This window comes from Garra rufa, chromosome 9 (genome assembly GCF_049309525.1).
Source record: "Garra rufa chromosome 9, GarRuf1.0, whole genome shotgun sequence".
NCBI lineage: Eukaryota > Metazoa > Chordata > Actinopteri > Cypriniformes > Cyprinidae > Garra > Garra rufa.
This window is the reverse complement of record NC_133369.1, coordinates 33,360,022-33,386,295: the sequence shown is the minus strand read 5'-3', so window position 1 is coordinate 33,386,295 and position 26,274 is coordinate 33,360,022. Positions and strand designations below refer to the sequence as shown.

Sequence of the window (26,274 nt, the reverse complement as noted above, 5' to 3'; positions counted from 1 at the left end):
ACATATTGCTATAAATTGTGCAAACACCTCCCCCCTTACCTTTTACACGTGGCACATGTTTATAACAGTAATTTTGGGGGGTTGCCTCATTTAAAATAATGTAATCATCTGGTTTTAGCCAGGTTTCTGTCAAACAGAGCACATCTAGCTTATGATCAGTGATCATATCATTTACAAAAAGTGCTTTCGTAGAAAGTGACCTGATATTTAATAAGCCAAGCTTTATCATTTGTTTCTCAGTATTATATAATTTTTTTATTTGTTGAACATCAATTAAATTGTTACTCTTACATTGCTTTGGACGTTTATTGTATTTTCTAGCTCGGGGAACAGACACAGTCTCTATAGTGTGATATCTAGGTGAAAGGGTCTCTATGTGCTGAGAATGAACTGATTTCTGTGACGTGAGGCAGCTAGCAGACGGTCGGTTTAGCCAGTCTGTCTGCTTCCTGACCTGGGCCCCAGTTAATCAAGTGTAAACGCTAAGACTATGTGCCATATTTCTAGATAGGAGAGATGCTCCACATCCGGAGGGATGAAGACCATCTCTTTTCAACAGGTCGGGTCTGCCCCAGAAACTTGTTCAATTGTCTATGAAACCTATGTTATTTCGCGGGCACCACTTTGACATCCAACCGTTTAATGATGACAATCTACTATGTATCTCGTCACCACTGTAAGCAGGGAGGGGACCAGAGCATATTACAGTGTCTGACATCGTACTTGCAAGTTCACACACCTCTTTAACATTATTTTTAGTGATCTCCGACTGGTGAAGTCGAACATCATTAATGCCGGCGTGAATAACAATCTTACTGAATTTACGTTTAGCATTAGCCAGCACTTTTAAATTTGCCAAGATGTCAGGCGCTCTGGCTCCCGGTAAACACTGGACTATGGTGGCTGGAGTCTCTATTTTCACGTTCCGTACAATAGAATCGCCAATTACTAGAGCACTTTCATCAGGTTTCTCAGTGGGTGCGTCACTGAGTGGGGAGAACCTGTTTGATGTTCTAATCGGAACGGAAGAACGGTGTTTTGACCCGCGACTATGCCGTCTCACAGTCACCCAGTTGCCCTGCTGCACGGGCGCTGTAACTACCGGAACCGAACATTTTGCATGTCTCCCTAAGCTAGTCACATCCAAAGCCGTATCTAAGTCCCTAACATTCTTACTATCCTCCATTAAAGTTTGGATGTGTGTCTCTATTTCTGAAATCTTCTCTGTCAGCCTAGCTATTTCCTTGCTTTTATCACATGTATAAGGCTCACTGCCGACAGAGATAGATAAGCTATACATGTGGCAGGTGGTGCAGACAACAATAGCAAGAGAAGAAGCCATTACTCACCGTTTTTGTAGAATGGTTCCAACTTACCACTGTTGTTATGATGAACTCTTGAAGAGAGGGATGTGAGGAGGAACAACGGAGTGAATAGGACGTAAAAGGAATCGCGATTGGCAAGCTAATCGGCTAACTGAATGTTAACTTGTTGCAAATCGTGGTTGTGGAATAGAAGCGAAACGGTTCGCGCGAGAGAAAGGAGAGCGGTAGTAGACGCGAGTAGAGAACGTAAATGTAAATGCAAGTCGCCAGTGACTAGCTAATAGCTAAGCTAAATAGCTAACCCACTGCAGTCGCGGATTAACGGGTAAAGTGAGCGGTCAGATTAGTGTGACGGATAATTTCACAAGTATGTTGGGGGTAAAGCTGTTTTTAATTACTTTAAACAGCAGAGAGTAATAATAAGATAAAGATTTCTAAAGAAAAACAAGCTCCAGAAAGCTACAATCACAGAGAGCTAAAAACACAAACCACACGGCAGCTCAGCAAAAACAGGAAGTGACGAAATCAAGGGAGCCTGGACACCTTCTAGTGAGCGTCTTAAGCACTATTTCTCAGGCTAGAGCACCGTCTACAAGACGGCTCTATGACCTTAAATGGTCTGTCTTTTCCGCTTGGTGCTCCACCCGCGGTGCAGACCCAAACTCGTGTGACATATCAGTGATATTGTCTTTCCTTCAGGAGCTGTTGGATAAGGGACAATCTCCCTCCACGCTCAGAGTCTATGTGGCAGCCATTGCGGCATTCCATATGCTTATGGATGACCAGTCTGTGGGAAAGAACGATCTAGTTGTTCGTTTTTTGAAGGGTGCACGTCGGCTCAATCCGCCTCGCCCCATCACAGTCCCTTCCTGGGACCTTTCCACAGTACTAGGAGCTCTTAAGAGCCCCCCATTTGAGCCGCTGCAGTCCATTGCCCTCTAACGTTGAAAACCGCCCTGCTTTTGGCATTGGCATTAGTAAAACGCATGGGTGACTTACAGGCTCTGTCAGTGAACCCTGTATGCCTGGAATTCGGGCCTAATGACTCCAAAGTCATCCTGAAGCCAAGGCTTGGTTATATACCAAAGTGTCTCTCGACCCCTTTCAGAGATCAAGTTATCACTCTGTTGGCACTTCCTCCCTCGGAGCAAGGCCAAGACTTCAATCCTCTTTGTCCTGTTAGGGCATTGAGGAGCTATGTGGAGAGATCTGCTTCCTTCAGACAGTCGGAGCAGCTGTTTGTATGTTTCGGTGGCCGCACCAAAGGGTCTTCGGTTACGAAACCATTATGAGTCATTCCTCTACCATAGCTACGGCGAAATTGTACTGGTTCCTCAAAGCGTCTTTCAGACGCAGTACAGGGGAAGTATTGAGAGGGAACGTACTCGGTTACTTCCGTAACCTTGGTTCCCTGAGATACGGAACGAGTACTGCGTTGCTGGCCGTGCTATGTAGCCGCACGACTCAGTCGTCGCTTCAGTTGAAGTAACCTGAGATCCTATGGCGAAACGCGCGCTTATATAGCCAGTTACTCCGCCTATTCTGGCGGAATTTGGCACGAGCTTTCGCCATAGGTTCGTGCAGCTCCGCTGCCGAGCCATAGGTTCGTTTTTTACTCACTGCACAAACCAATGGCCGTGCAGTAACACTGCGTTATTGAAATGCTTAAGTCTCGGAGAAAAAGGAGTTTTCCCCAAAGCGTCTTTCAGGCGCAGTACTCGTTCCGTATCTCAGGGAACCGAGGTTACGGAAGTAACCGAGTACGTTCTGTTTCCTTCTTCTCTTTATAAGATAACTGAGCCTTTAAATCTCCTTTGTAAAAGCTAGTCTACACTTTAGATGAGCCCACAAAAGCAGTTAACTGACAACTACTAAATGTTTTATAACTACCCAAATTAATCATGAATTACAGAAATAATATATGTAATAAAGCATTTATTAACACACTGTTACTATATTTCTAAAGAATATGTATAAATGTTCATTTAAATAGTTTTCAAAATGATCTTATGAACCACAGATGACAACTAAATAACTGATTTGTAAATAATGTAACACTTAATTTAGAAATTATAAATTGATAATTAATAAAGTATGAAAATACAGTTGTTAAACACATTATAGATATGTTTAAAAATCAAGATAAAAAGCATTTATAGCTGCATTTATAAACTGCTTACTACTGTCTATTAATGTAACGATAATGATTTATAAATGATGAACTGACTTCTGCTTAACTAATTTTTCATAGTGTGTAGTTATTATAAAGTGTTACCGCTAGTTCTTGTTCTAAAACAACTGTGCACCTCTCATAAGGTGGTGAGGTACAGGAATCAGAAGCTTTCCTTCCCATTGCCTCGATCCCATACAATGTGGATCTGTCTCGGACAAGATCTTTCTACACACCTTCGTATCCCTTTCAAGTAATGGTAAAGAAAACACCATTTGATACAGTCAAATCTCTGTTCTCAATGCAATGCATCATAATGATACTCAGAATTGTAGCCTTTACTATATTTGTAACAATTTTGATGATTTTGTGCTATGATACAAGTTGTTTCTGTTTTTGACTAGGTCACAGTCCGGCACCCAAACGGTTCCCCAGCTGAAGGCGTTCAAGTGAACTTATATGTCTCAAGAACCATAGAAAAAAATGTAGTTGTTAAAACTAATAAAGAGGGAGTCGCATTTAGCATTTTCAACTTGGAAGGAACACCACCTTCAGTTTCAGTGCAGGTTAATACATCCCAAAAATGTTTGATACCTATAAGGCCTGTTTCAGATTGCTTCCAAAAGCAGTGTGCTTAGTTTTTCTATTATATATTAAGTTACATCATGGAATTATTGAATGACTGTGTGTGCAGTGTGAAACAGGTCTATATTTAAAAAATACTTCCAAGTAATGTGTTGTCTAAGCTGTATATTTTTGACCTATTCATTTTAACAGGCAACAGTGGATGGTTTCAAGTCAACCAAAGAAGTGCGCCCACTGAAGTCCACAACAAACAGTTTCCTGCATATTAGTGTGACTAATAAAGTCCTTTCAAGAGAAGATCATCTGGATGTCACATTTTATGTCAGTGGCAATCCAGAAGATGGGCAAGTATATTATATGGTAAGTAATGTATTACAATTATAAAGTGAATTCTTATTACATCTGGTAGAACATCTTTGCCTTGTACTCCAGTCATTTTTTTTACCTCACAATTTGTTTTTGTTAAAGCTTTGGAAATGATGTCACACACAAGCTTCTCTAGCACATTTATTTTGATTTAAGGATGTTCAAGATATTTTTACTGGAAAAAAAGTTCTCATTAAGTAACTGATTACGTTTTTCTGGTAATCTAGAACTCATGTGTGTCTCTTTAGATTCTTAGCAGAGGAATGCTGAGATCAGCAAAGTCTCAAGCATCAAGTGCTGTAGTAAAAGCATTCATCGATATCAGTCCAGAAATGATCCCATCCTTTAGAGTGGTCGCCTATTACTATGACACAAATGGTGACATCGTTGCAGACTCAATATGGATAGATGTAGAGGACAACTGTGAGGGAAAGGTAAACAGACATCAAAAAGTATTCTGCATTTTTAACAGCTTTTTGTAAGTTTCTAATAAAATTACACAGTATATTAAAAAAGCCAAATGTTCACAGTTCTGTTGTCCTTTCTCTTATTTAGCTTGAGATAAAACTACAAGGCCATCATAAATATCAACCAGAAGGTACCGCTGAGCTAGACATTAACGTAGGAGAGCAGAAGAATGCAAAAGTGGCTTTACTAGTTGTGGACAAAGCCATTTATGCCCTGGGTGCTCAAAACAAACTTACTCCAAAACAGGTGTGTTTTTCTGTCAAAAGCTTAGACCAAATAGACATATACAGTATCTCACAAAAGTGAGTACACCCCTCACATTTTAGCAACAATTTTAGTATATCTTCTCAAGGGACAGTACTATATAAATTAAACTTGGATATATGTTAGAGTAGTCAATGTGCAGCTTGTATAGAAGTATAGATTTACTGTCCTCTGAAAATAACTTAACATATGGCCATGATTGTCAAAATAGCTGGCAACAAAAATGAGTACAACCTAAGTGATAACAGCAGCATGTTGTTTAGCCATGCAAAGCCACATGTCCTATTCATCATGTTTATGTTTTTGTCTGCTTGACAGGACCTTAAAAAAGTTGTGTATCTTGTATTAGAGCAGTTAAAATTAGATGCTTTAAGTACAATTCTCTAATACTGACCACTGGATGTTCAACATGGCATCTCATGGCCAAAAAACACTCTGAGGATTTGAGAATTAGAATTATTGCTCTCCACAAATATGGCTAAGGCTATTAGAGGTTCAGTAACACCCTAAACCGAGTTTAGTCTCAGCCTCATACATCACGCTAAACGTCTGATAAACGTCTGATGCATATGGTACACTTAACTGGAAACACTTCAGGAATGCCGAAGTCGTCATCTGATTAGTTGAATTTGATCGGATTTCCGGGAGACGCAAATGTTGCATTTATTTTCGGTCCGCCGGGAAACAACGTGCAGACTGATTTACTCGGCGTTTTTCTAAGAGGTGCTTATGCAGACACCATTGTTGTTATACACTTTTGCAACATTTGTGAACAAATTACTCACTTACTTCTTGTTCTCCCTCTTCTTCTTTAACTTTCAATGCTGGTTATTTCAATGACTGACTGCATGCCAGTCTGTTATTGTGGAGACATTTCCACGCCCCGAAACGTGACGCTGAACAAAATGAACTGTGCTACGCGAGACTAAACCGTGTTACACTACAGTGGTCAGGGTTATACTGAGGTTTTCCAAGATGGGTTCCTTCGGAACAGGCCTTGCAAGAGTTGATCAATGAAGTTGTGCTTCAGGTGCAGAACCTGGCTTCAAAAAACAGATACATGAGTGCTGCCAGCATTACTTTAGAGGTTGCAGAAGTAGAAGGTCAGCTTGTCAGTGCTCAGACCATACGCCGCACACTGTAACAAGTCGATTTACATAGGCTTCATCCCAGAAGGAAGCCTCTTCTGAAGCTGACTCACAAGAAAGCCTGCAAAACAGTTTACTGAAGACAACCTGTCCAAGAGCATGAATTACTGGAATCATGTCCTGTGGTCTGATGAGACTATAAGATAAATTTGTTTGACTCAGATGGTGTCCAGCATGTGTGGCGATGCCCTGGTGAAGAGTATAAAGAAAATAGTGTCTTGCCTACAGTCAAGCATGGTGGTGGTAGCATCATGGTCTGAAGCTGCATGAGTGATGCTGGTACTAGGGAGCTGCAGTTTATTGAGGGAAACATGGATTCCATTATGTACTGTACATTCTGAAGCAAAACATGATGCCTTCCCTCTAGAAACTAAGCCAAAGCTTTCCAACATGATAACGATCCCAAACACACCACCAAGATGACAACTGCCTTGCTGAGGAAGCTGAAGGTGATGGGTGGCCAAGTATGTCTCCAGACCTGAACCTTATTAAGCACCTGTGGGGAATCCTCAAGCATAAGGTGGAGAAGAACCATGTGTTTAACATCCAGCAGCTCCATGATGTCATTATGGAGGAATGGAAGAGGATCCCAGCGACAACCTGTGAAGCTCTGGTTAATTCCATGCCCAGGATGATTAAGGCAGTGCCAGATAACAATGGTGTTAACACAATATATTGCTACTTTGATACTAAGTTCACTTAGGGTGTTCTCACTTTTGTTGCCAGCTATTTTGACAATAATGTCTGTTTGTTGAGTAATTTTCAGGGGACAATAAATCTATACTGCTACAAGCTGAACATTAACTACTCAAAAATATATCCAAGTTTCATTTCTATAGTATTGTTCATTGAGAAGATATATTACTGTAAGAAAAACTGGATGGCGAAGGTTTTTGATCTGTTCTTGAGTTATTTTACTGTTTCTTATTTTTCTGTGTGAAGGTGTTCACCTCCATGCAATCTTATGATCTGGGGTGTTCGTATGGTGGTGGAGAGAACGCAGCTGCTGTTTTTAATGATGCTGGCCTGACCTTCATCTCCCATTCGACCACAACCCGTTCAATGATGAGAAAAGGTGCCAAATGATGCTCTAAAAAAATCTGACTTTGCTTATTTTGTCTGTACATGAAAGAGTTGTTCGATATGCAAATAATATTTTTCAATTCATTGTGTGTCTAGGTTTCAGCTGCGATTCCGGTTTTAGACGCAACAAACGTTCTATAGATATTCATGCAGAAATGACTAGAAAAGGTATTGACAGTATGAATATTTGTTTATCTTTCGTACCAATTCTCAAAGCTTGTGCTTTGGTCATTTAAGGGTGCACTATGTTTCATTTGGCAATATGGGGGCATTTTGGGCTGGCAGCTGATGTCAAAAGTTTACATTCACTTTGCAGAATCTGCCAAATGGTAATTATTTTACCAAAATAAGAGGGATCATACAAAATGCATGTTATTTTTTGTTTACTGACCTGAATAAGATATTCCACATATAAGATGTTTACATATAGATCCACATCTGGTTTTTTTTAATTTTATTTATTACTGATAGTTGTTGAGTCCCTTGTTTGTCCTGAACAGATAAACTGCCTGCAGTTCTTCAGAAAAATCCATCAGGTCCCACAGATTCTTTGGTTTTTACGCATTTTTGTGTATTTGAACGCTTTCCGACAAGGATTGTATGATTTTAGGATCCATCTTTTCATGCTAAAGACAACTGAGGGACTCAACTATTACAGAAGGTTAAAATGCTCACTGATGCTTCAGAAGGAAACACAATGCATTAAGAGCCAGGGGTGTAAACTTTTGAACAAAATGAAGATGTGTACGTTTTTCTTATTTTGCCTAAATATCTTTTTTTCTTTTAGTACTGCCCTTCAGAAGCTACAGAAGATAGGTTCATGTTTTCCAGAAGGCTAAATAAGTTAAATGAACCCTGATCTTCATGTAATGTGTTTTCTTCTGAAGCATCAGTGAACATTTGCATATGAGTCCCTCAGTTGTCCTTAGTAAGAAAAGATGGATCTCAAAATTATACAATCATTGACATTTAGCCATGTATTATGATCAGCTTTGATTTGGTTTTGCTCTTGAAGATGTCCAGTTACTGTCAATTTCTCCTGCTCATCACTTTTGTTATGTAGAAGCGGCATTTAAGAAAGCAGAATTGCAGAAATGCTGTCGCCATGGCTTCACCCTGATTCCTATGAAGTTTACTTGCGAGGAACGAGCGAAACGAGTGAGCAAAATGGAAAGCAAAGACTGTGTGAAAGCCTTCCAAGAGTGCTGTGAGTTTGCAACCAAGCTAAGAGACAAAAAGAGGAAAGAGGACATGAGACCAGGGCATGGCAGAAGTGAGTATAACATGTTAACAAAAAGCTATCATGCACAAGTCAGCTGTGCCACATCAGTACAATGAAGTCATCAGATTTTTTCTTCCACAAACAATTCTCCATCATTTAATTCCCACAGCAATTGATTCTAATGAAATTGAGGAATTCTTTGACTTTGAGATAGAAACAATTCGCAGTTATTTCCCTCCAAGCTTTGAGTTTAACCAGATTGATGTGAAAGAAGCTGTTAAGTAAGTAGTATCTCTAATGAGAAAGTATGAATGCAACATTTATGTACATAAGATGTGACACATTTTATAATTCTGTAAACTGTTTTCATTGAGTTTCCTTTAAAACAGTGTTAAGATCTTTAATAATGGATTAATTGCACAAGGTCTTTTTTTACAGGCACCAAATCCATATACCACACTCCATCACAACATGGGAGATCCAGGCTCTCAGTTTATCTTCATCTCATGGTAATTATCCCTCTCACTGCCATCAAACTGAATTTAAATTCAGCTACACTCTATGAAATCTGGGTTAAAAACAACCATTTCTGGCTTATTTGGCAATCCAGTGCTGGTAAATATTGGACAGAACACATGGTGGGTTATTTTGACCCAGCTTGTTGGGTTTTATACATTAACCCATTTGCTGGGTTGTTGTTTGTTTGACATAGTGCTTGGTCAGTTAACCTATTAAATTTTAAATAATAAAAATGCACTTTACATATATGTAGGACAAGAACAATTCGTATATTTTTTAAATTCAATGTCAAGTCAGTCTTTTACAATCATAAAATCTACAAAAACATTCAGTGAAGGTTTTAGAATGTGACAGGAGCAGCAAGAGCAGTCAATGGAAATTTATGGGAAACTGCTTTAAGTAGGCTGTTTCAGTTTATTAAATGACTTGAATTCATGATTGAAAAGTTACATCAAAAACAGCTTTACCTCATCTGTACTTCATGCCATATTGTCTGTCTGACATTTAAGTTTCAACAAGTTTTAAGTTTACATATAACAGCAAAGTTGTGTCGTGCTCGGCTAGCGTTCCAAGCAGACATTAGCTAGGATGTACATAAAAAAGGAAATATGTGAGACTACAGATGTTTTCCTGTTTATACAGTAATAGTTTGATAGGAATACAATGGAATACATTTCTCTCAGGGCAGAACACAAAATGACTGCTGACAAATGTATCCAGTTTTAACCAGTTTGGCACAAACTTCCCAACATTGGGTTACCCTCACCCAGCACTGGGTAGGTATATCAGGGGGCTCATTATTTGTATTGACAGTAAAAATGACCCAGCAGCTTAGTAGTTACAGAAAATCTACCCAGCACCTGGGTAAAAAATATTAAAAGTAACCCAATAAAATGACCCAACAAGCTGAAGCCAGCATTTGGGTTAAAAAGATAATAACCCAGCATTTTTAAGTTCAGAAAAACGACCCAGCATCTGGGTAAAAATGGTAAAAATAACCAAAATAAAATCACCCAAAAGGCTGAACCCAGTATTTGGTTTAAAATAACCCAGCATTATTTAGAGTGTAGTATTAAACTTATTACTTTTATTGTTTGCAGGTTTCTGTGTGGCGGAGCCAATTGACTTTCCTGTATTTAAGCATCTGTTTATTTCCTTGAGACTTCCCTATTCAGTCAAACGCTTTGAACAACTCTCTATAGTAGCAGTGATCTTTAATTATGACCAGATGGACAGGGAGGTTGGTTTAATTTGTTTATTTTATTTATATTTATATTTATATTCAGAACAGTTTTTTTTTTCCATCATACCATGTACAACTGCTATATGCATTTACTGTAGATCCATTTTCTAATGCATGAAAAATACATGTATATTCAGTATAATGTATATTATATGAGTCATATTATATCACATTATTTAATAAATAACCAGTTAATTTAAATCATTCATAACACTGAATGTTACATTATACACTGTAATACAGTAGATTAATGATTACTGAGATTGATATATCTCTTTCATGGTCAGCTGGTTGTGCAAATGCAACAAGTGGATGGTCTTTGTTCACCGGGATCAGCTTCTTCCTCTTCTGCTGTAAAAATCAGAATGGGGCCACAGTCATCTCAAATTGTGACTTTCCCTGCTATTCCCATGAAAATAGGTGAAATCCCTATCACTATTGTACTTTATGAAGTTGAGGACAATCAGAAAACAAGTGTGGATGCCATTCGAAAGATGCTTTTGGTCAAGGTAAGGGGAAGTAAAAAATTGATCTCATATCCTTTCAGTGATTTTAATATCTAGATTTTCTCATGTCTCAGAATGAAGGAGTGGAAATGAGAGAAGAGCAGACTTATTTTATTAACCTGGATGGTGAGTGTTTACTGTTTTATATTACGGCTTATTTAAAATATTTGACAAGGTCTGTGACATAGTAACCTTACTGTACTGCATATAAAAACCTGAACTCTGCTCATCAGGTAGAAGTGACCGGCGCTTGTCTATCAATGGATTTTTCCCGAACAACACTGTTCCTGAAACAGATGTCAACCTGTTTGTCAAACTAGAAGGTTCAAAGCAAATTCTCCTTTTTTGATAATCCTAATTAAACTTTATTCATTGGTCATGGTCAACCCTAATAATAATTATATTATTAGATATGCTCTTAGAATAAACAGATTTTTTTCTGAATGCAGAAGAAGTATTTGCCAAATCCACTGCTGTTCCATTACTGTCACCATCCAAAGTGGAAAAACTGATCCGGGCTCCATTTGGTTGTGGAGAACAGACTATGATCCGTATGTCTCCTACTGCCTTGTCAATTCGCTACCTGGACAAAAGTCAACGTTGGCTGGAACAGGAAGCAGGATCCAGAGACAAAGCACTGGATTTCATTGAGCAAGGTTTAGTGTATCTGCATGCCACATAACAGAATTACAAGTAAAACACACACATAAAATGGCAATAGTCAGAGAATCAAAGTGAGGTTGTGAGGGATAAAGGTACATTACAGTCTAATCAAACATGGTAAAAAGCATGGAACACACACTTCAAAATTAAATTGTTTGCATAAGTAGGCAATCAAATTGGTTTGGAATGAAGTGAAGGCAATAAAATGATAACAGAATTTTTTTTTTTTTTAACAATTAGCACCAAATATCCATCACAGCCTTGTTAGCAGGAAAGAAAGAAACAATGAAGGAATTAATGAAATTGTGTCTTTCCTGACCAAGGTCTATGATTTAACAAAATTCAGTTGTGTCAGGCTATACTCTGCTCTAACCCACATTTTATGACTCAAATTTTATTCTGGCAGCTTATGAACGGATGTTAACATACAAAAAGCCTGATGGATCCTATGGAGCTTGGATAAACTCTCCCACAAGTACCTGGTAAATTTGATGTGCATTTATATGCCCCAAATATGCAGAGTCATTCAAATGTGATTTGTTTTGTCCTGCACTTGCCACATCCAATAACTATCCAATAAAATGTTTAGATTTAGAATTGCAAACTATTTAAAGTATTAAATTGCTTCTCACTTCTCGTAGGTTGACTGCATTGGTGGTGAAAGTGTTGTCTCTTGTGGCTGAACGACAGATAGAAACCCTTGAACAGCAAGGATCAATAGAGAAGATGATTTCGCAGGAGGACATCCGCCATGCAGTCACATATCTGATTAAAACACAGAGCTCCGATGGGTCCTTCACTGATGCTAATCCAGTCTATCACAGGGAAATGCAGGTCTAAATGCTTTCCATCATTTTTCAGAACACCAAAGACTTTTGCAAAAAGCTTTACTATGTCAAACACTTATAATAAAACATATCAAACACTGCAAAATAGTATAAACAGGAATTACATTTCTAAAATAAATGGGCTGATATTCAGTGTTTCTGTCATAGGGAGGTATTGGCGGAGTTGAGCAAGATGCCTCTTTAACAGCTTTCATCACGATAGCTGTTTATCGCTCCCTTCCTTACTTGGATAAAGAAGCAATCGATGCGGTAAGAATCAGTGATTGTGTCAGTTAGACTGACATCAAAAAAGTATCTGGGCACTTAAGCCACAATTTACAGAGCCACTAAGGGGACATGTATGGGGTTATTTTTGTTTCTTTATTATTCAAACAAACATACTGTGTTTGAGAGTAAAACTAATTATTTTGTAATTAAAAAATAAAAGTTTGCAAAAAAAGTCTTCTTAAATCTCAAAAATAAAGAAATTGATAAAATTATTTGCAGTGCGTGTAAATTTTTTTTACAATCTTTATTTTTCTTTGTGCACTTCAAACGCTTTTCATCGCGAAACCACAAAAGTTGCTCTCTTTTCTGCTGTCTGTTTTTGCGGGTCTAAATTTTTTGTTTGCGAGTTGAAAAGTTTTGCTTGCGAGTAAAGATGAATCTCAGTGGGCAGTCTCTACCTACCAGGATGAAAGGTCTTTTTCTATTGGTCACTCTCGATTGAAGTGACCACGCCCACTACGTTTCCCCGCTGCTGCCGCAGTCAGTCTGACTGAGGAGCGAGTGAGTGAGGTTCTATCAACCATGGCGAACAAAAGGGTGCTTACTGAGGAAGATAACTAATTTAACGTCTTAAACTGAGTGACAAGTGAATTTATGTAGTCTCTCTTCTCATGCTCACCCATTTAAATACGTGACATAAGCTCGCCTGTAGTTCGGTGATACCGTTGAATAGGTTTAATTAGCCAGTGTAGCTAACGTTAGCTGCCAGAGCCCCCAATAGTAAAGCGTCAGGCCATTATTTTAATACTTTAAATTAGTTTAGATTAGCGAGAAAGGTCCTGGCAAATCGCTAGGTTGGGTCCTCACAGATGAAAAAAGAAAAGGGTGTTTTGGAGCGTCTGATGCCCATATGTACATAAACACCACTAATCCTGGCAAACGTATTCAAAACACGTGAGCATTCATTATAAAACACTCGCTGAATATAACTACGTGAATATACTGAACTGTGTTCAAGCAGAAATATGATGTATTGTAGTGCATATACAGTGAGTGCGTTTGCGCATCAGTAATAACGGACACTTGTACGGCGTGCGTTACTTCATGTTACAACTCAGAGGCAGTATTAACATTAAGTGACATGGCATCTGACGCACTGGAGCCACTGGCACATGCCACTGCTCAGTGCCAGTGACATTTGTGACATTTGCAGCTGGACCGTGTCAGGGTCACTGCTGCCGCAGCTTCCGTGCGTCAGATGCCATGTCACTTAATGTTGATGCCGCTACTGTACGACTCCTGCTGGTGGTCATGGTGGTCTTTACCTTGATTACAATCATCATCTATCAAAACTCTACTAACGTGACTTTAAGTTACGTGCCTCTGAGTTGTAACATGAAGTAACGCACGCCGTACAAGTGTCCGTTATTACTGATGCGCAAACGCACTGTATATGCACTACTCACAATACATCATATTTCTGCTTGAACACAGTTCAGTAAATTCACGTAGTTATATTCAGCGAGTGTTTTATAATGAATGCTCACGTGTTTTGAATAAGTTTGTCAGGATCAGGGGTGTTTATGTACATATGGGCATCAGACGCTCCAAAACACCCTTTTCTTTTTTCATCTGTGAGGACCCAACCTAGCGATTTGCCAGGACCTTTCTCGCTAATCTAAACTAATCTAAAATATTAAAATAATGGCCTGACGCTTTACTATTGGGGGCTCTGGCAGCTAACGTTAGCTACACTGGCTAATTAAACCTATTCAACGGTATCACCGAACTACAGGCGAGCTTAGCTAATGTCACGTATTTAAATGGGTGAGCATGAGAAGAGAGACTACATAAATTCACTTGTCACTCAGTTTAAGACATTAAATTAGTTATCTTCCTCAGTAAACACCCTTTTGTTCGCCATGGCTGATAGACCTCACTCACTCGCTCCTCAGTCAGACTGACTGCGGCAGCAGCTGGGAAACGTAGTGGGCGTGGTCACTTCAATCGAGAGTGACCAATAGAAAAAGACCTTTCATCCTGGTAGGTAGAGACCGCCCACTGAGATTCATCTTTACTGGCAAGCAAAACTTTTCAACTCGCAAACAAAAAATTTAGACCCGCAAAAAAAGACAGCAGAAAAGAGAGCAACTTTTGTGGTTTCGCGATGAAAAGCGTTTGAAGTGCACAAAGAAAAATAAAGATTGTAACAAAATTTACACGCACTGCAAATAATTTTGTTATCAATTTCTTTATTTTTGAGATTTAAGAAGACTTTTTTTGCAAACTTTTATTTTTTAATTACAAAATAATTAGTTTTACTCTCAAACACAATATGTTTGTTTGAATAATAAAGAAACAAAAATAACCCCATAGACATGGTGATATAAAAATATGGAAGAAAAAAAAATATTTTAGTGCATTTGTGTTCGCTTTCAAAACTATGAATAAATAAATAAATAGATCCATAAATAAATAAATAAAAGTTAATTTGGAGACAAACTTAATAATTTGTTTGCAGATTCTACTCGGTTTGCTATTTTGTTTGCAATGCACTTAAATTCAGATATTGTAAAGTGTGACAGAAGTGTCCAAATTGTCCACTATGTGGGACCACTGACTCCTTGGATCGCCACCTTAAAGGAACACTCCACTTTTTTTGGAAATAGGCTCATTCTTCAACTCCCCCCGAGTTAATAAGTTGATTTTTACCGTTTTGAAATCCATTCAGCTGTTCTCCTGTTCTGGCGATATCCCTTTTAGCATAGCTTAGCATAGATCATTGAATCCTATTAGACCAATAGCATCACGTTCAAAAATGACCAACGAGTTTCCATATTTGTTGTATTTAAAACTTAACTCTTCTGTAGTTATATCTTGTACTAAGACCGGTGGAAATGCAAAGCTGCGAGTTTCTAGGCTGATAAGATTAGGAACTACACTTCCATTCCGGCGTAATAGTCAAGGAAGTTTGCTGCCGTAATATGGCCGAAGCAGGCGGAGTATTATCAGAAATGAGTTCCCAGCTAGTTTAGCATTTGCACATGTGCTGCGTGGTATTACTACTCCTGCTTCAGCCTTATTACGGCAGCAAACTTCCTTGACTATTACGCCAGAATGGGAGTGTAGTTCCTAATCTTATCAGCCTAGAAAATTTAAGCTTTGCATTTCCACCGGTCTTAGTACACGATATAACTACAGAAGAGTCAAGTTTTAAACAGGACAAATATGGAAACTCGTTGGTCATTTTTGAATGTGATGCTATTGGTCTAATAGGATTCAATGATCTATGCTAAGCTATGCTAAAAGTGATATCGCCAGAACAGGAGAACGGCTGAATGGATTTCAAAACGGTAAAACTCAACTTATTAACTCGGGGGGAGTTGGAGAATGAGCCTATTTCCAAAAAAAGTGGAGTGTTCCTTTAACACGGTGGAGGGGTTTGAGTGCTCAACTGGCGTAGAGCATAGCACCAGGGGTTGCTTCTGATGGTGTGACAGATTCCTGGCTTTCTTTGAACAGCTACCGCTCACTTAAACTGGGCAGCCTCTACCTAAATAGGTGCTGTCCCGCCACAGTCTGCCTTCCTCATTGGGTGCTTAGGAATTAGGAAAACTCCAAGAAGCATACTGTAAGATTTGTACCAAAAAAGAAAGAAACAAGATCAGACATCAGACAATAGAGGCCAAATCCCAAACTTAGAGGTTGGAATGTAGGTACAATGACAACAGGATTATCAGAAGATCTGCAAGATATTAGTGATGCGAGAAAGACAACTGTCATCAACACTAAGCTCCTGAAACTGCAGGTTGACATAGCCGCATTGCAAGAAACACACTTACAGTGGTGTGAAAAAGTGTTGGCCCCCTTCCTGAATTTTTTTTTTTTTTTTTGCATGTTTGCCTCACTTTAATGTTTCAGATCATCAAACAAATTTAAATATTAATCAAAGATAACACAAGTAAACACAATATGCAGTTTTTAAATGAAGGTTTTTATTATGAAGAGAAAACAAAATCCAAACCCACATGGCCCTGTGTGAAAAAAGTGTTTGCCCCCTAAACTTAATGGGTTGGGCCACCCTTAGCAGCAACAACTGCAATCAAGCATTTGCGAAAACTTGCAATGAGTCTGTTACAGTGCTGTGGAGGAATTTTGGCTCACTCATCTTGGCAGAATTGTTGTAATTCAGCCACATTGGAGGGTTTTTGAGCATGATCCACCCTTTTAAGTACATGCCACAGCATATCAATAAGATTCAGGTCAGGACTTTGACTAGGCCACTCCAAAGTCTTAATTTTGTTTTTCTTCAGCCATTCAGAGGTGGATTTGCTGGTGTGTTTTGGATCATTGTCCTGCTGCAGAACCCAAGTTCGCTTCAGCTTGAGGTCACGAACAGATGGCAAGACATTGTCCTTCAGGATTTTTTTGGTAGACAGCAGAATTCATGGTTCCATTTATCACAGTAAGTCTTCCAGGTCCAGAAGCAGCAAAACAGCCCCAGACCATCACACCAGATGTGATGGGACACACACCTTCCAAAAAGTTAAACTTTTGTCACGTCAGTCCACAGAGTATTTTTCCCAAAAGCCTTGGGGATCATCAAGATGTGTTCTGGCAAAACGGAGACAAACACTTTTTCACACGGGGGTTTGTGGGTTTGCATTTTGTTTTCCCTTCAAAAAAAAAACCTTCATTTAAAAACTGCATGTTGTGTTTACTTGTATTATCTTTGATTAATATTTAAATTTGTTTAATGATCTGAAACATTAAAGTGTGACAAACATGCAAAAAAACAAAAGGAAGGGGGCCAACACTTTTTCACACCACTGTAGATGCCATGGGCATGCTCAGGGAAAAAGACTACACCTTCTTCTGGCAAAGAAAGAGTCTGAGGAGTACAGAGAACTTTTGCAGAGTTGATTTCGCAGTAAGGAAATAAAAATAGTTGAGACACCAGACAAGGGGTTCTTAACATTTTCTGACTTAGTGTATCCATACACAATGGCCCAGTCACTCTTATCTATGCCTACGCTCCTACTCTGACATCTACACCTGAAACAAAAGATAAGATCTATGCCAATCTCAGCAGCTTGATCAAGAATATGCCCAGCAAAGAACAACTTGTTCTCCTTGGTGACTTCAATGCCAGAGTAGGCAGCAAACTTGACTCTTGGCCTTACTGTCTAGAACATTTTGGAGTTGTTAAAATCAATGAGAACAGGCAATGCCTGCTACAGTTGTGTTCTTATTATAGTCTCTGTGACCAACTCCTACTTCCAAATGAAGCCTCAACACAAAGTGCCATGGAGACATCCTCGCTCAAAGTCTCAAGCTTGTGCAAGCTTGTGCTTCTCACCTGCACATACCACAGACTGTGACACAGACCACTCTTTAGTGTGTTGCAAGATCAGGCTACAACCTAAGATATTTCACCATACCAGACAAGCTGGGAAGCCTCGCATCAACACCACTATGATGCAGTATCAAGGAAAAACTGAAGATGCTCTGTCTGCAGACCATTCAGACAACTCTGCCTCTGAGAAATGGGACCACTCTGGGAGTCTATTCAGAAAACAGCCTTTTCAGTCTTTGGGAAGAAAGACCTCGAAGAACAGTGACTGGTTTGAGGCCAAGTCCAGTGAGATGACCCCTGTTATTGAAGCAAAACATGATGCCCTTGGTGGTTACAAGTGCTTACCAAGTGTGAAATCCCTACAAGCACTCAGAGTTGCCAGGAGTAAAGTACAGCTTACAGTAAGAAAATGTGCCAGTGAATACTGGTAACAGCTCAGTGATGTCATACAAACTGCAGCAGCTACAACCAACATCAGAGGAATGGTACAATACTATTCAGAGCTTTACTCCAGGAAGAACGTTGTAACTACCCAAGCACTCAATGTCATTGAACCTCTCATGGAGGAGCTAGATGCTGAACCATCATGAGAAGAATTCCAAAAGGCAGTTGACAGCCTTGCCAGTGGCAAAGCACCTGGCAGTGATGGCATCCCCCCAGACCTCCTCAAAAGCTGCAAAAATTCACTCCTGCAGCCCCACTATGATGTCCTCTGTCAGTGTTGGAGTGAAGGAGCAGCATCTCAAGACATGAGAGATGCCAAGTTTGTCACCCTCTATAAGAACAATGGTGACAGAAGTGACTGCAACAACTACCGGGGCATCTCTGTCCTTAGAATTGGAGGTAAGCTTTATGAGATCTGCTCTTTGCTAAAGATGCTGCCATTATCTCACACACTGAACAACAACTGCAGTGCCCCACAGACAGAATTTTCCAGGCATATGATGACTTTGGACTGACCATTAGCCTGCAAGACAAAAGTGCTAAGCCAATACATGGATACTCCTCCCATTATTTAAATTGACAACCATGTACTTGTTGTTACCACCAGTTTACAAATGTTGGGTCCACCATCAGTGACAATCTGTCTCTTGACACCAAGATCAACAAGCACATTGCAAAAACCCTAGGCCCTCTTACCACTCATGTCTGGGGGAATAGTAAGCTGTCAACTTTTACAAAAAATGGCAGTGTATAATGCCTGCATTGTCAGCACTGTACTGTATGGCAGCGTAACATGGACACTTGTCCTTATACGCACTGGTCTCCCCACCATGTACACGCTGCTTAGACAACACAGGATGCGCTGGCTCTGCCGTGTGTGCTGGATAGAAGATGGTCATATCCCAAAGGACATCCTGTATGGCGGATTACCCTCTGGCAAGAGATCTGTTGGCTGTCCAGAACTGCGTTATAAAAAGGGCTGCAAGCATGATATGAAAGCTCTGAATATCAATACAGAGAACTGGGAAGACGTTACAGCTGAAAGCAACAGGCTGCACAATGTCCTTCAGATACAGCTTAGATTTGGGGAAGAACAGATCCAGATTTTAGTGGGGGGGAAAGAAATACAGATGTGCAAAAAGAGCCCCCATCTGTCTTTTCCGCATTGGCCTTATTAGCCATACAATGGGCAAAATAATTATTTGATCCCCTGCTGATTTGTACGTTTGCCCACTGTAAAACAAATGGTCAGTCTATAATTTTAATGGTAGGTTTATTTGAACAGTAAAAGACAGAATATATTTATTTGCATTTTAATGAGTGAAATAAGTATTTGATCCCCTATCAATCAGCAAAATTCCTGGCTCCCAGGTGTCTTTTATATAGCCAACAAGCTGAGATTAGGAGCACTCTCTTAAAGGAAGTGCTCCTAATCTCAGTTTGTTACCTGTACACAGAAGCAATTAATCAATCAGATTCCAAACTCTCCATCATGGCCAAGACCAAAGCGCTGTCCAAGGATGTCAGGGACAAGATTGTAGCACCCGCAAGGTCCCCCTACTCAAGAAAGCACATATACAGGCCCGTTTGAAGTTTTTCAATGAACATCTGAATGATTCAGAGGGGAACTGAGTAAAAGTGTTGTGGTCAAATGAGACCACAATCATCAAGCTCTTTGGTATCAATTTGACTCGCCATGCTTGGAGGAGGAGGAATACTGCCTATGACCTCAAGAACACCATCCCCACTGTCAAACATGGAGGTGCAAACATGCTTTGGGGGTGTTTTTCTGCTAAGGAGACAGGACAACTGCACCGCATCAAAGGGACCTGGATGAGAACCTCCTTCCCTTAACCAGGGCATTGAAAATGGGGCATGGATAGGTATTCCAGCATGACAATGACCCAAAACACACGGCCAAGGCAACAAAGGAGTGGCTCAAGAAGAAGGACATTAAGGTCCTGGAGTCGCCTAGCCAATCTCCAGACTCTAATCCCATAGAAAATCTGTAGAGGGAGATGAAGGTTCGATTTGCCAAACGGCATTCTCAAAAACTTAATGACTTGGAGAAACGTCCAGAGGTGTCGACATAACTTTACGACAGGGCGCCACAGTCGACAACAACTTTACATAAAAAGCCTGTTAGAGGCACTACTAAAATAATGTTTTAACCCCCATAACGCATTCGGGTCTGTTTTGACCCGAGAAAATAAATAAAACATTTCAGAAAATTTTTTGTGTCCGGGTTATTTTGGACCTGGATATGCATGGAGTATTATTAGGTGCCAAAAAATACTTTGTCTAAAATTATCTATGCAGTTATATTAGTTGCAAAAATACAGATTTTCAATGCATTATAAGGGGTAAATAAACAAAGGAAAACTAATACTGTCTTTTTATGCCCACTAGAAAAAAAGCATCTCTCTTGCCACCAACTTCCTCATTAAACGAGTCGATACTCTTACAAGACCTTATGCGTTAGCCATTACTGCATACTGTTTGTCTGTCTGCCTCACTGACCGAACTCAATCACTGTCTGCCTGGGGGAAACTCAGAAGTCTTGCAAAACCAGGTATCATACCACATACTGACATTTATGGAAGTGTTGGAAACTTTAAATATCTTTTAATAATTCATTATTAATATTAACTTACTGTTGTTGTTGTTGTTGTTTGCTTATTTTCTCTCTCAATTGATCCAACTAGCGGAACAGTGTCTTGTTTGGCGAGATGATGAAAATATGCGACTGGTAAATGAGGCAAAAACTTCCCGTGTGCCCACTGGAATGGCGTTAACAGTAGAGACCACTGCATATGCTCTACTGACTGCACTTGCACAGAATGACTTAATTACAGCACAAGCTGCCGCCTGCTTTTTGTCTTCACAAGAGAACTATGAAGGAGGTTTTAAATCAACACAGGTGGGTCTAATGAGACTGAATGGTATTTTTCAAATTACCTACTGTATATATTTTACTCTAATTCCAAAAAAATATAAGTCAATATAAAATGATAACACTGTACTATTCAAACACACTTTAGGACACTATCGTGGCTTTGGAAGCCCTATCAGAGTACGCACTGAGTATACCAGAAGCACCCTTAACTACAATCAATGCACTGTTCACTGTTCAAGGGAGGTCTGAGATGGAAAAGTTGCTTTTGCACAAAAATGAAAAGGTGGAAACAGAATTAAAGGTAAACAGAATGTCACAAATATATGAATGACAGAACTGCAATTAGGCTTTAATTATTATTCTTTTTAAATTAAAATAAATGTAGGTTCAAAAAGGTGGGTAAATAACTGGGACAGTGACACAAAACACTGAAATCTAACAAAACGGCTAAAGAGAACAAGCACTGAAATAGAACTTCTGTCCTAAATCTAAAATACTTTGCCATTGCACACACACACAAACCCACCCCTATATATAATGAGATAAAGACACTGATTAGCTACTGTAATTTAGCCTGTTGTCCTCCAGGTGTCACTGTTTACAGTTCTTATCAACAGTTTCATTACAAGTTCCCTCTCAAGGGAACTCGAACCGCGTCCTCTAGAGGTCGCTATGGGGAACACCTTCAGCGCGTGACTCGTGTCTGAAGAATACATATACGTTGCATTCATTGCTTGTTTTTTGCGAGAGGCACGCTATTCATACCTGCTTCCAGCTCTCGAGGGAACTGATGTGCTCATCGTGATGCATTCACAAAGGAGGGAGGTGAGCCTTTACTGTTTTCCCGATTTTGCATGAGTGTGTTCGCCTCTCGCGGTATTAACAACGCATTTGCGCTGGCAGCGGCTCTGTTCTCTGGCACACCTTTCTCAAATCCATGTTAAGTTAAGTGCACACGCTAGTCTCTGGGCACTTTCTAAAATCCACAAGAGTGGTAAGTGCGCACCAAGTCTTTGTGCACTTTTCCAAAATCCTGTATGGTATGGGTTACGCGCTAGACTTCGTTCCTACAGGTCCTTTTCAAAAAATTAGCATATTGTGATAAAGTTTTCTGTAATGTACTGATAAACATTAGACTTTCATATATTTTAGATTCATTACTACACAACTGAAGTAGTTCAAGCCTTTTATTGTTTTAATATTGATGATTTTGGCATACAGCTCATGAAAACCCAAAATTCCTATCTCAAAAAATTAGCATATTTCATCTGACCAATAAAAGAAAAGTGTTTTTAATACAAAAAAAGTCAACCTTCAAATAATTATCTCAGGCTGCCTGGCGGATATCTCTGCATGGATGAAGGAACACCATCTCCAGCTCAATCTAGCAAAGACTGAGCTCCTTGTTTTCCCTGCCACGCCGACTCTACAACATGACTTCTCAATCCAGTTAGGTTCATCAACAGTTACCCCTTCAATTTCAGCCAGAAATCTTGGTGTAATGTTTGATGACCAATTGACTTTTAAAGACCACATAGCTAAAACTGCTCGATCTTGCAGGTTTGCACTGCACAACATCAGAAAGATCAGGCCCTTCCTAACAGAGCACGCTGCACAACTCCTCGTCCAGGCCCTGGTCATTTCCAGGCTGGACTACTGCAATGCTCTACTAGCTGGTCTTCCAGCATGTACAATCAGGCCTCTACAAATGATTCAGAATGCAGCAGCACGCCTGGTCTTCAATGAACCAAAAAAGGCCCATGTCACACCTCTCTTCATATCCCTGCACTGGCTACCAGTGGCGGCTCGCATTAAGTTCAAGACACTGATGCTGGCATATAGGACAGCCACCGGCTCATCACCTGCTTACCTACGTTCACTACTACGAATTTACACTCCCTCTAGATCTCTGAGATCCTCTAATGAAAGACGCCTCGTTGTACCACCACAGAGAGGCATGAAATCACTTTCCAGAACATTCTCGTTCAATAGTCCTGCCTGGTGGAATGACCTTCCCTCCCATATCCGGAATGCTCATTCCCTAACTGCCTTCAAGCGACTACTGAAAACCCATCTCTTTCGACACTATTTGACTCAATAAAAAAAAAAAAAAAAAAAAAAAAAAAACCTTCTCTCTTTTCTTGATCTTCCCTTTCTATCCAGTACTTATCTAACAATGCCGATATATGGTATTTTTGAGCACTTCCTAGGTTGACCTGCCTCCTTAGGACGAATCACTTGTTGCATCCCCAATTGTAAGTCGCTTTGGATAAAAGCGTCTGCTAAATGAATAAATGTAAATGTAAATGTAATTATGTTCAGTTATGCACTCAATACTTGGTCGGGAATCCTTTTGCAGAAATGACTGCTTCAATGCGGCGTGGCATGGAGGCAATCAGCCTGTGGCACTGCTGAGGTGTTATGGAGGCCCAGGATGCTTCGATAGCGGCCTTAAGCTCATCCAGAGTGTTGGGTCTTGCGTCTCTCAACTTTCTCTTCACAATAACCCACAGATTCTCTATGGGGTTCAGGTCAGGAGAGTTGGCAGGCCAATTGAGCACAGTAATACCATGGTCAGTAAACCATTTACCAGTGGTTTTGGCACTGTGAGCAGGTGCCAGGTCATGCTGAAAAATGAAATCTTCATCTCCATAAAGCTTTTCAGCAGATGGAAGCATTAAGTGCTCCAAAATCTCCTGATAGCTAGCTGCATTGACCCTGCCCTTGATAAAACACAGTGGACCAAAGTACTTTTTTGGATGAAAGCAAATTTTGCATGGCATTCGGAAATCAAGGTGCCAGAGTCTGGAGGAAGACTGGGGAGAGGGAAATGCCAAAATGCCTGAAGTGCAGTGTCAAGTACCCACAGTCAGTGATGGTCTGGGGTGCCATGTCAGCTGCTGGTGTTGGTCCACTGTGTTTTATCAAGGGCAGGGTCAATGCAGCTAGCTATCAGGAGATTTTGGAGCACTTCATGCTTCCATCTGCTGAAAAGCTTTATGGAGATGAAGATTTAATTTTTCAGCATGACCTGGCACCTGCTCACAGTGCCAAAACCACTGGTAAATGGTTTACTGACCATGGTATTACTGTGCTCAATTGGCCTGCCAACTCTCCTGACCTGAACCCCATAGAGAATCTGTGGGATATTGTGAAGAGAAAGTTGAGAGACGCAAGACCCAACACTCTGGATGAGCTTAAGGCCGCTATCGAAGCATCCTGGGCCTCCATAACACCTCAGCATGCCACAGGCTGATTGCCTCCATGCCACGCCGCATTGAAGCAGTCATTTCTGCAAAAGGATTCCCGACCAAGTATTGAGTGCATAACTGAACATAATTATTTGAAGGTTGACTTTTTTTGTATTAAAAACACTTTTCTTTTATTGGTTGGATGAAATATGCTAATTTTTTGAGATAGGAATTTTGGGTTTTCATGAGCTGTATGCCAAAATCATCAATATTAAAACAATAAAAGGCTTGAACTACTTCAGTTGTGTAGTAATGAATCTAAAATATATGAAAGTCTAATGTTTATCAGTACATTACAGAAAATAATGAACTTTATCACAATATGCTAATTTTTTGAAAAGGACCTGTATTTTTGAGTTGGTTTAAAACCCCGGTCTCCTTGGGCCCAACTCCACTTAGGTATCATCGCAGATACCTCTTGACTATCTGCTACCTAGGGCATGTCGAGGCACTCCTAGGTTACCTTATTAGAACGAATTCAAAAAAAAAAAAGTTCTGGCCTTTGGCCGAGGGAGATAACGTCTCTGACAGCCGTCACTAAAGTCCTAGGGGCAATTTACCTTAAAACTTAAGGAAGTTTGTACTTAGTTCTTGCTCTAATAGCATGCACTCCCCTCAGCATGGCAGCGTGGGTTCGCTCGAGAGGGAACATCTCAGGTTATGTATGTAACCATGGTTCCCTGAGATAGGGAACGAGACACCGTGTCCTCTAGTCTCTTCGCCATGCTTCGGACGTAAGCTTCAGACGAAGAAGAGAATGTTGTGTTCTATTGGCGCCGCTTTATACTGTGGTCGCGCCGGTAGTGACACACTGGTGGCGACGAGTCGCACCGGAAGTGACGTCATAAGCTGTCGCTGGCCAATTTCATTGTCGTTTTTATATGTATTCTTCAGACACGAGTCACGCTGACAGCGTTCCCCATAGCGACTCCTAGAAGACGCAAGGTCTCATTCACTATGGTTACATACGTAACCTGAGATGTTTTCTGATATTTTCTCCTTTTGATCTGTTTATCATGGTATCTCTTTTGTCTTTTCAGAGACTAGTGGGAATGGGAATAGATGTAAACCTATCCGGTAAAGGAAAAATTAAAATGAAAGTAAGAAGCTTAACAAACATTTCCTTTGTGTGTATACATATGGTCAAAAATTTCCACAAAAATATAATTGTTATTCATATTCTGTTTTGATACTATAGGTGGCAAAGGCTTATTATGCTCTTAAGGAAGACTCCAACTGCGCTGACTTGTCAATAAATGTGACTGTAGAGGGAAAAGTGGAATACACAAGTGAGTTCTGCATGCTAAAATTCAGGCTTAATTTAACAATACATTTAACCTTATCCATATATTCATACCTTATTTCTGTACTTAAGCGGAATTATGTCATAACTGTGCAGTTATTCTTAATTTGTTTTTAAGGTGAAGTACAAGAATCTTACAATTACTATGAGGACTATGAACAGGCAGAAGAGAGGAAGGAGGAGGAAGATCTCCCCCGGTCAGCAATCGAGTGGTTTGATGCTCGCAGCAGACGAAAAAGAGACACTAAGCAAAACACGCAAGATGAAGTGGTCTACAAAGTGTGTGTCAGGTGAGAAAAAGTACTTATAACAAACATCAGTCCTAATCATCTTAATCATAATCTGCTGTTTTGGAAGTTATTAAGATCATCTGTCTTCTCTCACAGTCACAAAAAGGGCAGGAACCT

At 39.9% G+C, this 26,274-nt stretch overlaps 1 protein-coding gene across 1 annotated transcript in view; it reads left to right on the top strand.

Moving 5' to 3' along the window:
* The window catches only part of c4b (complement C4B (Chido/Rodgers blood group)), a 66,124-nt gene that overhangs the window by 32,871 nt on the left and 6,979 nt on the right, over positions 1-26,274 (top strand). Inside the window, exons 10-34 of the mRNA XM_073847832.1 lie at positions 3,642-3,754; positions 3,900-4,061; positions 4,273-4,440; positions 4,695-4,880; positions 5,002-5,160; positions 7,269-7,401; positions 7,506-7,577; positions 8,473-8,682; positions 8,801-8,912; positions 9,070-9,140; positions 10,251-10,390; positions 10,681-10,902; positions 10,974-11,025; positions 11,133-11,222; positions 11,349-11,555; positions 11,969-12,044; positions 12,204-12,396; positions 12,558-12,659; positions 20,827-20,989; positions 21,123-21,337; positions 21,459-21,614; positions 25,605-25,664; positions 25,763-25,853; positions 25,986-26,157; positions 26,254-26,269. Coding sequence (XP_073703933.1) covers positions 3,642-3,754; positions 3,900-4,061; positions 4,273-4,440; positions 4,695-4,880; positions 5,002-5,160; positions 7,269-7,401; positions 7,506-7,577; positions 8,473-8,682; positions 8,801-8,912; positions 9,070-9,140; positions 10,251-10,390; positions 10,681-10,902; positions 10,974-11,025; positions 11,133-11,222; positions 11,349-11,555; positions 11,969-12,044; positions 12,204-12,396; positions 12,558-12,659; positions 20,827-20,989; positions 21,123-21,337; positions 21,459-21,614; positions 25,605-25,664; positions 25,763-25,853; positions 25,986-26,157; positions 26,254-26,269 — 3,341 coding nt within the window. The remainder of the gene's footprint in view (positions 1-3,641; positions 3,755-3,899; positions 4,062-4,272; positions 4,441-4,694; positions 4,881-5,001; positions 5,161-7,268; positions 7,402-7,505; positions 7,578-8,472; positions 8,683-8,800; positions 8,913-9,069; positions 9,141-10,250; positions 10,391-10,680; positions 10,903-10,973; positions 11,026-11,132; positions 11,223-11,348; positions 11,556-11,968; positions 12,045-12,203; positions 12,397-12,557; positions 12,660-20,826; positions 20,990-21,122; positions 21,338-21,458; positions 21,615-25,604; positions 25,665-25,762; positions 25,854-25,985; positions 26,158-26,253; positions 26,270-26,274) is intronic.